General features: G+C 42.6%; 2 protein-coding genes across 2 annotated transcripts; both read right to left on the reverse strand.

Annotated features, from left to right (window-relative positions):
• Positions 1 to 863: 863 nt before the first annotated feature.
• On the reverse strand, positions 864 to 14,275 carry hop (tyrosine-protein kinase hopscotch). Its single transcript, XM_076412899.1, has 15 exons — positions 13,532 to 14,275; positions 13,301 to 13,478; positions 12,994 to 13,247; positions 12,708 to 12,827; positions 12,494 to 12,654; positions 12,303 to 12,434; positions 4,705 to 5,048; positions 4,506 to 4,630; positions 3,494 to 3,644; positions 3,196 to 3,433; positions 3,011 to 3,142; positions 2,789 to 2,959; positions 2,450 to 2,733; positions 1,425 to 1,780; positions 864 to 1,368 (listed from the first exon to the last, which is right to left on the reverse strand). Exons 1-15 carry the CDS (start codon positions 14,074 to 14,076, stop codon positions 1,233 to 1,235), a joined length of 3,327 nt encoding a protein of 1,108 aa, XP_076269014.1. The 5' UTR covers positions 14,077 to 14,275; the 3' UTR covers positions 864 to 1,232.
• Positions 5,061 to 12,294, reverse strand: LOC143201686 (uncharacterized). Its single transcript, XM_076412901.1, is given in 15 exon segments — positions 5,061 to 5,989; positions 6,041 to 6,449; positions 6,505 to 6,911; positions 6,913 to 7,075; positions 7,130 to 7,282; positions 8,035 to 8,309; positions 8,398 to 8,678; positions 8,730 to 8,939; positions 8,995 to 9,239; positions 10,278 to 10,600; positions 10,652 to 10,826; positions 10,883 to 11,023; positions 11,077 to 11,226; positions 11,289 to 11,435; positions 11,994 to 12,294. Coding segments are annotated over 15 exon segments (4,167 nt in total). The 5' UTR covers positions 12,244 to 12,294; the 3' UTR covers positions 5,061 to 5,151.
• Positions 14,276 to 14,579: the final 304 nt, after the last annotated feature.

Raw genomic sequence — 14,579 nt, forward strand, 5'->3', positions numbered from 1 at the left:
TGCAAAGTATAGGCAATCTCTAATTACTTATATGTAGTAAAAATGTTAGTGTTATGAATCATAATTGACTTCCCGTTATCATACACTTGCACCTAGTAAATATTGATGGTTCGATTGTTTTTTTTCGTGTCCTATCTCGATATATGCTGATGTTAGTATATCGCTATGAAAACCAACGTAAAATTGTTCTGTCAAAATAACAAACGTATTGTTTATAAGTGATTTATAATATATACTGTGATAAATCCGCATGATTTAATTTTTATGTCATATTGATACTTGGTCTAAAATATAATCGATTTTTTATTAACTTATTTTTATGACATTTCTACCTCGATTTATTTATAACATCCGTATGTTGCCATGATAAAGGAATAAAAAAAAGTAACGGACGTTTTCGGAAGTGAGGTATAGACGATTTACAAAATATAGTATTTTCAAGGAATTACTAAATATTTATTTGTTTTTATTGGTTTGACCAGCAAGTTTAACTGGGAGATATGTCGCTATGGCAACTATGCACCCTAATCTTTTTAAACAATGACAGGAAGTTTATTCAAGTGATTAGCAATGCACATGTGTTTTTTTTATTGAAATATTGACATTTAAATCTACTTCCTATTAAATTGTATTTCATTTAGTAAATTTGATTATTTTACTCTTACTCACACTACGATAGAATAAATGTAACTTATAATCGTCTCTGTGACAAAGAATTACAAAAAATGTGTTTATAACGTCGATTCAATTCAATTTGTGCTGAAAAAAGGTCCAGGGGTGCAATTTGCTTTCGATTTCTAGTGAGATTTATAAAGATAATAAGGGTATGTGGTAAATAAGGCGATCATCAATAAATAAAAAACTTCTGATTAAAGTCGTTTAATTATACAATATCTCCAAATATCAACAATCAATAGTTTATATTTATATAAATATATACACAAATCTGACACCAATAAAACGTTTATGTGTACAATAAATGGCACAAATGCTTGGAATAAATGAGCAACAATGTTAAACCACGTATATAAATAGTAAAATTCCCCGAATGGCTCTGGAAAAATCCTCCCGTAAAAAAAATATACGTAGTGCCATCTCGGGACCCACGATTACTCGTTAAGCTCGCTCCAAAGACATTCACTCAGCAGGTACGATTAAAGCTTTAAATGATCCACCCAACAACATCTCCTCCTCCTTCATCTGTCACTCGCCCTCGCCGCAATCAAAATCCCTCAGTATTGTGTGAGTAGGTCTTCCACTTCGGTCACCACCTGACTGAACGGTGGTCGCGTGTGAGGGTCGTTCTGCCAACAGGGGTACATCAGACGGGCGTAGATGGCTTGGGGGCAGGTGGGGGGACACGGAAATCTGGAACGATGCGTGGTAATGACCGAATAAGGCGATGGGGGGACGGCGGGACATACCTGGCTCCGCTCATTATAGCGGAGAGGAGCACCTGCTGCTCCTGGCCCTCGGGCACCTTGTCGATGTTGGCCAGGGTGGGCGGTTCTTCGCCGAAGTTGAACATTTCGTACAGGGTGACGCCGTAGGACCACACGTCGGATTTAACCGAGAATTTGCCCTCGCCTAAGCTCTCGGGCGCGTACCATTTGATGGGCAGTTCCCGATTGGGGTTCTTCAGGATGTAGTAGTCGTTGGTGCCCATGAACTGCGCCAGGCCGAAGTCGGATATCTTGACGTGGTTGTCGTCGACCACCAGAATGTTTCGGGCGGCTAGGTCTCTATGTACTATGTTCTTCTTTCCCAAATAGTCCATACCCTGTCGGATACATTTAATATTAAACAATAACAACTTGCTTAATCACGTTTACTAGGTGTAATCACGGCATAATTTTTTGTAACCGACGTCACGGAATCGTTATAAAGTGCAACATTTATTATGTTTTCTATGGATTACTTTGGCACGTAAATTATTTTGGAAATTAATATATACGGAAAATAGTAATGTATGAAAGTTATTGCTAAAAAAAGAATGGGAAAGGTAATCTACTTGTACAAGTAATCGATATAAAAAAAAACTGATCAATGTGCAAAAGTAATCGATGCGAAGACATAAATATGCCATGGTAATTGATACAAAAATAATACTATTTCCTTTATAGCAGGAACCTGCGAACTCACCGATGCGATATTGGAAGCGTATTTGAGTAGTTATCGATATGACAACGTAATAAATGAGCAGATGTAATATATATGAAAAAGTAATAAATATGCAATAGTAATGTATGAGAAATAGTAAGGTCTAAGTGAAAATTCTTCAATTATTGTTAAAAAATGAATAGGAAAGGTAATCTACTTGTACAAGTAATCGGTATAAAAACCCGATCAATACTGAAAAAGTAATCAATGAGGAAATATTATAAATATGCGAAAGTAATTGATGCAAAAATAATACTCTTTCCCTTATAGCGAGAACAAGCGAACTCACCGATGCGATATTGGACGCGTATTTGAGCAGCTGCTTGGTCTGTAAAGTCTCTCGGTTAATCTTCAGGTAACTTTGAAGGGAACCATGTTGGACAAACTCCATGACCAGCAGAATCTCCGGATCTCTCAGCACGCCCAGGATCTCCACTATGTTCGGGTGCTTCAGCGTCTTCATGATCTTGATCTCGCGCTCGAAATCCTCCAAACAACTGGACACGCTCGACGACTTCAGCTTCTTCACCGCCACGATTCGGACGTCCTCGTTGGTGAAGTACTCCAGGGTTCCTGCACAAATATCGATCAGAGCAAATCCGACGATGAACGTTGAACGTTCGCAAACCTTTGTAGACATCACCGTAGAATCCCATCCCTATCCTGCCCTGCAGCACCACGCTGCACTCGTCGTCCAGCTCGAAGATGCTCTGAATGGAGTTCAGACTGCTCAAGGACGTAGTGTTAGTGAAGTTCATGTTGGAGAATAGCCTGGTGATGTCGCTCGAGTCTCCGAAGCCTGAAAATCCCTGGAGATGAGAATACGCGCGTCGGAAATACCCCAACTTACTTGAATCGAAAGTCAAGTCCTGGGAGCTGAGGAGCCAATGTTGCGAGGAGGCATTGGAGAAACTGCTCTCCGATAGATTGGACCACACTTCCGGGTTACTCGCTGATGTCAACTCGTAGAGGTCGGTGGTGTCTTTAACAAAAAACAATGTCACGAAAGGAATTTACAGGGACAGTCGGTCTTACCAGTATTGTTGGAATTCAGACTGTAGTTCGAAGACACCGTGTGAGTTTTCTTGATGGTGTCGTAAGGATGCTTCTTCCTGGAATTGTAGACTTGGTACAGCAGCTGATTGATATCTCGGCTTATTTCCTGAGGTTGTTTCCGGCGATGAGGATCGGCATGCCAACACTCCATCATCAGAGTGTAGATCTCCTCCGGGCAACCTTGCGGTTGGGGTAATCTCTTTCCACTCTTGTACCACTGCGAACAGGATGAACGTTGAGTCATTTGGCTCAATCTCATAGTTGTTCAGATACTCACTCTCATAGTTTGCACGTGATCAGTATTGGGCATGACCTTGCCGTAATTGAATATTTCGTATAGGGTAGTGGCTAGAGCCCAAACATCTGCCGCAGTCGATCGTTTGGCATAATCCAACGTCGTGTAGCATTCCACTGGTATCCAATGAATTCTGGAAAACAATAGAGGAACAATTGAATGCGAAAAAACAATGGACATAAAAAAGTAATCAATATGCAATAGTAATATATGGGAATCAGTACTGTACGAGTTAAAATTGATAAAAATAAATGGCAAAGGCAATCTATTTGCAAAAGTAATCGATAGGTATGAGCAAAAGTTATTGCTAAAAAAATTAAATGGAAACGGTAATCTACTGACATAAGTAATTCGTGTGCAATAGTAATATATGGGAAATGGTAATGTGTGCAAAAGCAAGTCAGCGACATGCAAAAATAATCTATGAGAAATGTAATCTATATATAAATGTAATAGATGAATAAGAAATCAATGTGAAAAACTAATTGTACATGAAAAGGTGGCCGATACGTAAAAGTCAACCAACCATCTTTGTGCAAAAGTAATCGACATTGAAAAAATCAATATGAAGAAGTAATGGATATGAAAAGGTAGCCGATATGCTAAAGTAAGCGACATGCAAAAACAATCTATGAGAAAAGTAATCTAAATGCAAAAGTAATGGATATGGAAATGTGGTCAATACGCAAAAGTAAGCGACGTTTAAAACTAATCTACTAGAAAGGTAATGTATATGTAAAAGTAATCGACATGATATAGAAGCCAATGTGAAAAAATAACCTACGTAAAAGGTGATCTACAAAAGTAATTGATAAGAGAAAGGTATCAATGTGAAAATGTGGCCAGTAATTGAAATGTATATGTAGAATTAAATGTAAAATATAATGGATATGAGAGGATAGCCGATACGTAAAAGTAAGCAACGTGCAAAAGTAATCTACGTTTACTACGGATTAGTAATGGATGGTCAGTAAAAAATATTAAATACACATACTCGCAGGGCTCGTATTTCTTGCACAGTCCCGGGTCGGACAGTTTGACGGTGAAGGCGTTCTCCTCGTGACAGTTCACCATCAACTTTCTGCATCTGATCTTCCCGTGGACGATGTCATTTTCCTTCTGCGAGAATGAAAACGAGGCGTTAGTCGCAGTGAAAGCCCCTTCCCTCCTGCGAAAACCGACAGACAACTTACCAGATGCCACACAGCCGACGCCAGATTGCTCGCCGCCTCGATCAGGTCCACGGTCTTGATGATGTGGCAGTTGTCGCGCAGATACTGATCCAACGGGCCCAGTTTAAAGTATTCCGTCACCAGGGACACGTTGTTGACCGCGATGGCTATGCCGAAGAACCGCACGACGGCAGTGGACTTGAGGAAGGCCCACTGACCAGCTAGATTGAGGAATTCCTTCAGGTACTGTTCGGGGGATTGTTGCTTCAACGCCTTCAGCGCCACCTCCATCTTCTTTCCTCGAGCTATCTTCCACATGCCCCTGTATACCAACGTTATACCCTTGGAACCCTCCTTGGCCTGGCCTGTAACCGGAAAAGATCGTTACTTAGATATTTTCTGTGCGAAATTCACGAGTTATGTCAATAATAGAGCTGTTAGCGCGCCAATAAAATACCACCAACGATCCTACATCCTTCTATTTCTCTTATAGCGCGATCTCAAAGAACAATACTTGAAATAAACAAACAAAAACACTACGGTTAACAGAAACACGAAGACGGTGAAAACGATCAAGGCTGCGAGGACGGCGTCTTCGGACCGGAAGTGACCGAAGAGGGGGGCGGTCAGCCTGTCCTCCATCAGGTTCGTGTAGAAGTTCGGCCTCTTCTTCACGTTGACCCGTACGTAGTTCGTCGTCCATTTCAGCCCCAGGTCCTTCTGTTGCACCACGCAGCTCCAGTTGCCGGTATGCGAGCGGTTCAGCGGGTCCAAGGTGTGCGAATTGACGGCCGCCAGGGTCGTGGTGCCATAATCGAGGTAGGTCCCGCCGTTCAGCATCAGCATGAGGCTCAGGTCCGTGTAGACGTAGCCCAGGATCACCGAGTGACACTGCAGAGTGTAGGACCAGGTGGCCCGAGTGTCCACGTCGAATTTCCTCGACTTGACAGCTAGGGTGATGACCTTCAGCACTACCCGGCGTTGGTTGATGCGGTACACCATGCAGACGTAAGTCCCGGCGTCGGAAGGCTTGGCTTGGCGGATGGATATGTCGTCCCCTTCGAAGGACACCCTCCGATTCTGGCCAATGAAGATCCCGTTCAACGTCCACTCGACGAAGGCCTCCGGAGATTCCTTCTTGACCTGCTTTAGGAGTTCTCGCTCGTTCCTCAGCAGGACCGCGCTGTCTTCGTCCACCAGGAAACTGTAGCTGTTGGATTGGAGGTTCTTGTGGATCAAGTCGAGCGTGTCCGGGCTGATATCACCGCAAGGAAAGTCGTTGCACTGACCTGTGGCGGTAGGGGCCCTGCAACATCACCAATCAGAAGAGGGAAACAAAAGATCGTCCCCCGCCAACCCCTGGCATAATTTGCCGAAAATGTTCGGGTGCGGATTTGAGCAGGTTCTCGTCCGGTAGCCTTCCCCGCCCCCGCAGGACACCGTGCAACTCCAAGGAGACCACTCCGACCAACCGCCGTCGACGGGAGGCCCGTCCAGGTCGAGGGGCTCGCAGTTCGCGCTCCAGGTTATCCAGCCGGCGGCGGCCGCTACCGAGAACCAGTAGAGTAAGAGAGGCCGGTCGTTGTCGTGGTGGAACACCGGCTCGTGATTGAGCTCCACGTAGAAGCGTCGTTCCGTCCACGCGACCAGCAGATGACTCCAATTCGTCGGGATGATCGGATGGGGAACTGGTACCTCGACCAGGGGAAACATCTGACCCTCCATGCTTCTCGGGGGAGGTTCCACTCGATAAAAACCCACTACATCTACAACAACAATATGTAGACTTCGTCATGAGATAAAAAAAACCACCACCATCACCATTGAGAGCATCGATCTTCAACAGGTACGAGTTGAAATTGTTCGTGACCCACGTGAAGGAAATCCAAGCAATGCCAACCCCCCTGATCTTGAGCGTTAGGTTCCGATGCACCGTGTTCTCCTCAGTCGAATGAAGCCCCACGGGCAGGAAGTTCAAGAAACTGCCTTCCGTGGTATTCTCGGTATGACACTCTTCGCACTGAAATAGAGCATCATCAGATATCCCGCATTGATGAAGACGGCGAGTTTTTACATCAAAAAATACCCCAATGGGCATGGTATCATACAGCGTACGATAAGAGAGGAACGCTGGCTCGAACACTTCTGATGATTGCTGGTGTTTCCACTCGAACAAGGCCGTGGGAACTCCCTTGAAACCCAATAGTACCTCGCCTGTCGTAAAATCACTGACGAGTCAATGGCGAACATAAAAAACAACAACGAACGATACCCTTCCTAACCTGCAACCAAAAGTCCGTCCATTTACCAGCTAAAATCAAATGAGGAAACGTCTTTTTCTCCATTAGTTTTCCGTTGAGATAGAGCTCAACTTTTTCGTTCATATCGGCTCCTAAAATAGTAAAAGATTTACCCCGTACGAAACCCCACAACTGATTGCTTGTACCGATGATGAGTTCGATCTCGCCCCTTCCATTCCTGGGGTATAGCGAGAAAGAGAATCCCGACAGCAAATCGGGATTCCACTCTTTCAACGAGAATCTCAGACCACCGTGGAGGCCTTCCTCCTTCCACTGCGGAAGGACATATATCTTTCTGTCTGCAATAATAAGCATACAAAAGAAAATCAGCATTTTCTTTTTTTCTACTGATTTATTTTTTCAGCGTTAAATAATTTACTTCAAACTACTTTTAAAAGGTAATCTATAGAAAATTGATATAATTGATGTGAAGAAATACCCTACGAACGAAAGTAATACACGTGGCAAAAGTAATCAGCACGCGGAAAAAATCCACATTCGAAACTAACTGATACAAAAAAATAATCTATGAATAAAAATACGTCAATTAATTTATACGCAAAAATAGTTAACACTTAGAAGTAACAGATCTGAAAAAATAATATAAGGACACAAGTAATCAATGTTCCAAATGGATTCGATAGACAAACTACGTGCCAAAAGTAATCTGGTTTTAATAAGAAAAATAAGTTATGGACAAAATAATCTAAGAGTTAAAAGTAATCTATACGCAAAAGTGGATCACAATGAATAAAAAATATACCAATGCGATATAAACAAAAGTAATCCACGTGCTAAAAGTAATCCACGGGTCAAAGTAATCTGTGAGTAAAAATAATCCACATTCAAAATTAATTGATAAGAAAAGTAAACTATGTACAAAGTAATCCAAGTGCCAAAAGTAATCCAGGTGCCAAAAGTAATCCATGTGCAACTATCGCATGGGTAGTGTTTTTTCGAGAGATATTATACAAAATAGTATAGTTGTTGTTTAAAATCATAACATTTAAAACGTCTACTACATTTCCAAGGCGGAAAATAGAGAAGAAACCGGTCCGTGATCGATCACCTTTGGACGATCCCGAGACGATAACGGTGCATTCTTCGGGCTTGTCGCAGTCCTTGATGCCGCAAAGGTCCTGGACCACTTCTGGGTCCGTGGTATAGCACCAGCTACCGGACACGTCTCGGCTGGGGTTTCGGCAGAAATTCCTCGCGTCCGAGGCCTTCATCTCGGCGAAGTAGGAGTCGTTGAAGGTGAACATGTAGTTGAAGTGGACCGCAGTCTCCGGATTCGGATCCCAGGAATCGCACATCCTGTTCCCCCTGGACAGGATGATGCGAAGGATTAAGTATTTGACGGGTTTTGGTTCTCTCGAGAGTTAAATTTAACAAAATAGTGCCGCTGGAATACCTGGTGACGCTCACTTGACCGATAAAGTCATTTCCGGTGCCCGCCATCTTGCACAGCTGAGACTTGCAACGCCTCAACCGACAGAAGCGTTTCTCGATGGTTTTCGTCGAGTTTCGCGAGAGGGCGTAGCAGAAGGTCCCCTGCCCACCACCGACGGGGTCCCTGCAGTAGTTCCTCGCCTGCAACCGGGCGGTCCAGTCGGGATACATCCCTTCCGCCTCGGGCGGCAACATCTTGGCTCCGGACCAAGGCAAACAGGGCAGTCCCGAGCTGGTGACGTCCTTGAAATTTTGGATCGATCAAGGAGGCGCGGATACAGGAGATAATCCTACCTGGGTGCCTTTGTAGTCTGGCTCGTTGGGATTCAGGGCGCACTCCGGTAACAGAGCGACGGGGGGTCGGGCAAACTCGGGCGGGGCGCAGTAGAAGCTCCAGTGGGCCACGCCGTTCGCCGATCCGACGCTGAACCATCTCAGCGTTCGGAAAATGTCGTGTTTCTCCTCCAAGATCGAGTGCATTCCTATGGCTTTCTTCATATAAATCTGCGCAACGATATTGCGTGAGCCGAGGGGGTTTAACGCCGCGATAAACACGAACCTGCAAACTGTTGGCGAAGAACGATACGGAGAACTCGCTCCATTCCCAATAGCTGACGATATCCTCCAACTGGATTTCCTTGAGAACGATCTCCGAGGCGCCCTCGTGTTCTTTGACGGTGAACCTGGTAAAGCCATTGGGCCCGTAAAGCACCATTTTGAAATGGGGATAGTCTGATACGGGCGAGGCGGTGATCAACAGTGAGGCCGAATGGAAGGCTCTCACGTATAAGTACAGGTCATACACTACAATAATTGTGTTAAATAAAAAGAAAGAACATCAGTGTTTTAACTTTAAGGAGGTACTTCAGTCCAGAGATTTCAAAAAATTCTATTTTTTAATACCTTCAAAGCTTAACCCTCAACAATATGCCCTTAGGAGTTTCATTTTTCAAAATTTAGATTATTTTCGTACATATAGCTTTTTTAGTGACAAATTATATTTACTATCGCACCTACTGTTTTTTGTTATTTTTCCCCTATAACAAAAATGATTTTAAAATCAAATATTTTTATAAATAAACGGTTCGAGATTTAAAGGTCTATGTTAACGTTTGAATCTCAGACAACATTCTCGAAATGTACATATAACTTGCGAGAACTGGCAACGTGGCGAAATAAAATTTTAAAGGTGCATGCCAGACATCCCTATGTTTAGACTCTGGCGGAGACATCTGCTGAGAAGCCCATCAAACACTTTTAGAAACTTATGGAGGCTAAAATGGATTGGTTAATTGATTTTATTGGTAAATTGACAAAAAATAATTGCCAAAACCGAATGAAACTGTTACTGCAGATGTCTACCCATATCAATTAAGAAATTGAATGGCGTATCGTTGCAAAATAGACCAGTAATAGAGAATAACAGGCGCAGCTATTTTGATTTCCACTTTTTAAAGTCGATGAAACATGACTTAATTGGTAAACGGCTTGGAAATGCCGAAGAAGTGCGAAAGTGAACAGAAACAGGCACCAATGATCTCAAATATATATATATATATATATATATATATATATATATATATATATATACATATATTATATATATTAATTTTTATTTATATACAGTAAGTGGTCAAATTATTAGGGACAGTACTCGTTTGAATAAATGATGTTGTCTTTATAGGGTTGTTTTATTTTAAGTACTGGCACCACAAACGCGAGAAGCACTGGAACAAACCGACCATAGTGGTGTCTAAGCAGGACGGGATGTTCCACAGGGCAAAAATTAGATCAAAACAGTACATACCAACAACCAGGTTCGATTCACCTGACGACTCTCACCGATATCCTTCTGACGCAAGGGCCAGAAGCGTTGGAACAAACCGCCCGTGGTGGTGTGAACGTCGCACTCGTCGTCCTCCAGGCAGAACGGGATGTTCCACAGGACGTTCGTGCCCTGGACGGAGTAGAAATCGAACTTGTCCCGCTGGAACCCGAGCAGATTGTTCTTGGTCCTGATCTCGGCCAAGAAGATCGGCCTCATCCGGCCCTCCACGCCGAACGTGATGAAGCCCCGATCCCAGCTCAGAGCGAACGTGGTGAAGTTGGTCGATGTCAATAAGCCGGGGGTGTCCTCGAAATCCGGCTTGTCCTTGTTCCCGAACCTGGTTCGAGTATCATCACAATCAAGCCACGAGTACCACCAATAAGTTTACCTCAAGCCGGACTGCTTGTTCGATATGAAGATCTCGACACCCACTCCCAGGACATCGATTTCCTTGCCGGTCAGCGGCAGGGCCAAGACGCTGAGCACCAAACGGGCGCTGGCGTTGTTGAAGTCGTCCGAATTCCACAGTTTCAGGTCGAATTTAAGACTAGCCATCGCACTACCTAAAATTATCACTTTACCAAAAAAATACCCATCGTTTCATCATCCGCGTGATTACCATTAAAATCTGTATAGTGAGTGTAGGTCTGGTAGTTTCTAGCGAACACCGAACACTCTCGATCATCGCAGAATGGTATATCACAGTACTCCTTCTCTATATAGTCTTGTTCATCGTTTTCAACCAAACACCATGGACCCCCTATCGTGGGAAACCAATAAAAACAACAGCGTAACAACGCGATGACCCATTACCAAGATCACCACTAGGATTCCTGCAGTAGTTCTTCGCCTTAGACGCACTGTTCTCGGGAAAGGAGCTTCTGTTAGCCTTCACGACTTTCGTGTAATTTCCGCCGATAAGAACCTTGGAGCGATCTTTATCCCATTTTAGACACTTCCTGCCTACAAGCAAACGAAAAACGACGATAAAACTAATAACGAGGTCTGGGATTAGGTGTTACGACCTGAAACGGTCCTGCGGTGGACTCCTCCGTACTCGGATCCCGGCCCCGTCGCTCTGCACTGAGAAAAGGAACAGAACGGGATGGCACAGGTCTCGTAGATGAGATCAGCACTGATCGTGTAGCACCAAGGACCATCAGGTCTTCGGTCTGTTAAAGATAGCATGATAAAACCACAATAATAACAACAAAACTTCCTAAGTCATCACGAAAAATAATATAGGCTGACCAAACTATACCAACTGATAACAAAATTGTTAAAAGAAAAATAACTATGAACGGAAATAAGTGAGATGAAATATAATTCCTGTTTTACAGACTAGCCTCCTTAGTGCTCAACAGATACCAAGACAATCCTGAATCCAGGTTTTGATTTAATTAAATTAGAAAATATATAAACATTTGCAGCAAAAATTAGATCAATATTAAAAATACAACTTTTACATAAGTTAACACAACAATGGCCACAAAACTGTGTAAGTCACCAAGAAGAATAATATATGCAGACCACACTATACCAATAGATAATAAATTTGTTGAAAGAACAAGAACTAAACAGAAATAAGTCAAGGCAATTTACCACCAACCAAATGTTCGGGCAGTTGACTACTTGAATTTTCATACCGTCTTGGAATTCAGACCTAAAATCACTATCACTGGTCATAAACAACCAATTTCGATATTCCTAACAGAAACTACGGTACTCACCAGGATTTCTGCAGTAATTTCTCGCGGCCTTCTTGGACCCATCCGGAAACTTATCGTCCGTAAGATTAGTATCGATTTTATGGGGCAACTCCATGCTCCAAGACTGACAACGCACTCCCGACTCGGTCTTGGCGATCTCGCCCGTGTATTCCACGCCTAGACCGGACACTTTACATTTCCCGAAATCGGTCAGTTCATCGCCGGCCGCGAGACAAATGAGAATCGAACAAAATACGAACGAAACCCGCATATCCGATAGCTATCGTTGACACTCTAACAGCTCTGACAATATAAAACGACACCACCTACCTTTATACACCTGGAGATCTTTGTAATTTATACATACAGGTCCCGTGGGGATCAGAACGTTCAACGAGGAGCTGTCGGTGAGGGAATCACCGACCACGCTCTCGTTCCTACACAACAGGAGCGGAGATACATCTGCAACAGTTCGACGATTAGGATTACGAGCTGAAATAACTGGAAAACCATGGCAGTACCGTATTCGGAAGGTGGAATACATTCCTGCAGGTAAACCATGCCGTAAGGATCGTTGTAAGCCTCAATCAGCTGATGAACGGTGCGGTATCTAGTCAAGTCATCGTTAAAAATGAACTCGTCGTCTTTGATCCTCTCCAGCTTGAAGGTTTTCGGTTTTAAGCTGGAAAAAATCACAAGTGAGGTTTTATTCGGACTTTTCTCCCACATACGAACCTGTCTTTCATGCAAACATCTATATAATAGTTGTTGTAATTAGTCTCGCTCTCTCTGATGATGAAACAACCCATTCTGTTCGCTCTCTTGGATTCCAGTTTGGCATAGGAGAACTCCCCACTAAGAAAAAACGCAGTGTTTATTATAGTTCCGCGAAGATTACCAAATTAATTCTAAAGTAAAAAATATAACTTTGTACAATTTGAAGTAACTTTTTTCTTAAGGAATTAGTAGATCTTTGTCTCATTTAAGTAACGATTGGGAATTAATAGTAACGACTTCTTACCCGACTGGTCCATGGCATTTCATCATGTGTAGTTTTTTCAAAGACGGCGTCGAAACCTCTCTACATAAATTGAATGTCCATTTACACGTTAGCCTGTAGTAACCATCCATCAAACTGATGAATGAATACATGTTGTCGATAGAGGGAAACTTCAGGTAGAATGGAATCCCGTTTTTTCGACTGATTTCGATGGCGCCATCTTTTCGGATCGCGATGAAACCCAAGTCTTCGATGGTACATATCAATATCCACGTCTGAAAACGTTGGCAAACATCATAACTGTATTTACCTGCCTCTAGATACTCACGTCTTTCTTTGACTCCAAACAATATTTTAATCCGGGTTCGTTGGCCAGGAACGGGGACAATTTTACCGTGATGGCGTACGGGTGCTGACCATCCAGGTCTGTGACAGCCTTATAACTTTCCGACAGATACTCAGGTGCAATGAGGTCCAATTGTCGAATGTATTCTGCTTTCACATATCTAAAAAATATATAAATACAGTAAGACATGATGCAAAACAATTGAAAACATACGGTGCGTCAAGCTGGCTGTTTTGTAACATCCCCAGGTTATCATAGATTGGTTTCTTGATGAAGAATGCGTGTTTCTTCAACACATCTTTAGGCAGGTACTTTTTGTAATCGCTCGCGATCATCTCCCTCGTTACTCCCGTCTCCAGGATCACCCTGTACATGTCCGTAATGCCCAGACCCACCAGCTCCTTCTTGTACTTTTCGTAAACTAACCCAGGTACTTTATTTTCCAAAACGTCGGTGCGTGCTTGATGAAAGTAGTAGTCGTATGCCTTCACGTCCACCTTCCTCAGCTTGCCGATGTGAGCAACTTTGAACCGTATCCGAAAATCGAGTGACTGCTTCTCTTGGAAGATGTATGACGGCGGTAGGAACACTTGTTTACCAGTTACTCGCAAAGCGAACAGATGCCTGGCCAGGGTACCGATTTTGAGGCTCTTAGACACTTCGATACACACATCTTCCGCCGTTAACGAGCCCTGAATCGGTATAGAAATGGGTTTTTTATCCAAAGCCAAGTGGATGGTTAAATTTGGTTCGGCCATTTCGATCAGATATCTTTATCAATCCGTATCACTTCCTAACATCGTTAACAAAAAAATTGTTAATTATTGAGTTATTTGTCGACGGTCCGTTTGGAAACCAAACCATTTAGTTTACATTCTTCGATCCTTGAACTGGATTTATCAAAACATAACCAAAATAAAAATCAAAACATTCGATTCGTATTACGGGACATCTGCTAACTTTTGACGTTGATAGGAGGCTACGTTGCCAATTTATTATTATACCCTATAATACTTATTTTTCCTTATTTTTTTTATAAATGTCAGATAATAAATACAGTCGGATATATAATATGGTCAATTAATTAATTAAATAGTTTATTAATAAACGTTCTCTTAATTATCTTATTATTTTTTGCATAAAAATTTTGATTAATAAAAAGTGATTAAAATTAAATTTCCATTAATTTTCTTACTCTTAATGTGTAGTTACGATTTTGTGTAAGGTTGAAAACACTTTTAATTCGAATAAGGTACATCAA

Source organism: Rhynchophorus ferrugineus, unplaced genomic scaffold (assembly GCF_030347505.1).
Source record: "Rhynchophorus ferrugineus isolate W39M unplaced genomic scaffold, kcgeb_rfMv2 rfM8, whole genome shotgun sequence".
In the NCBI taxonomy this organism is placed as follows: Eukaryota; Metazoa; Arthropoda; class Insecta; order Coleoptera; family Curculionidae; genus Rhynchophorus; species Rhynchophorus ferrugineus.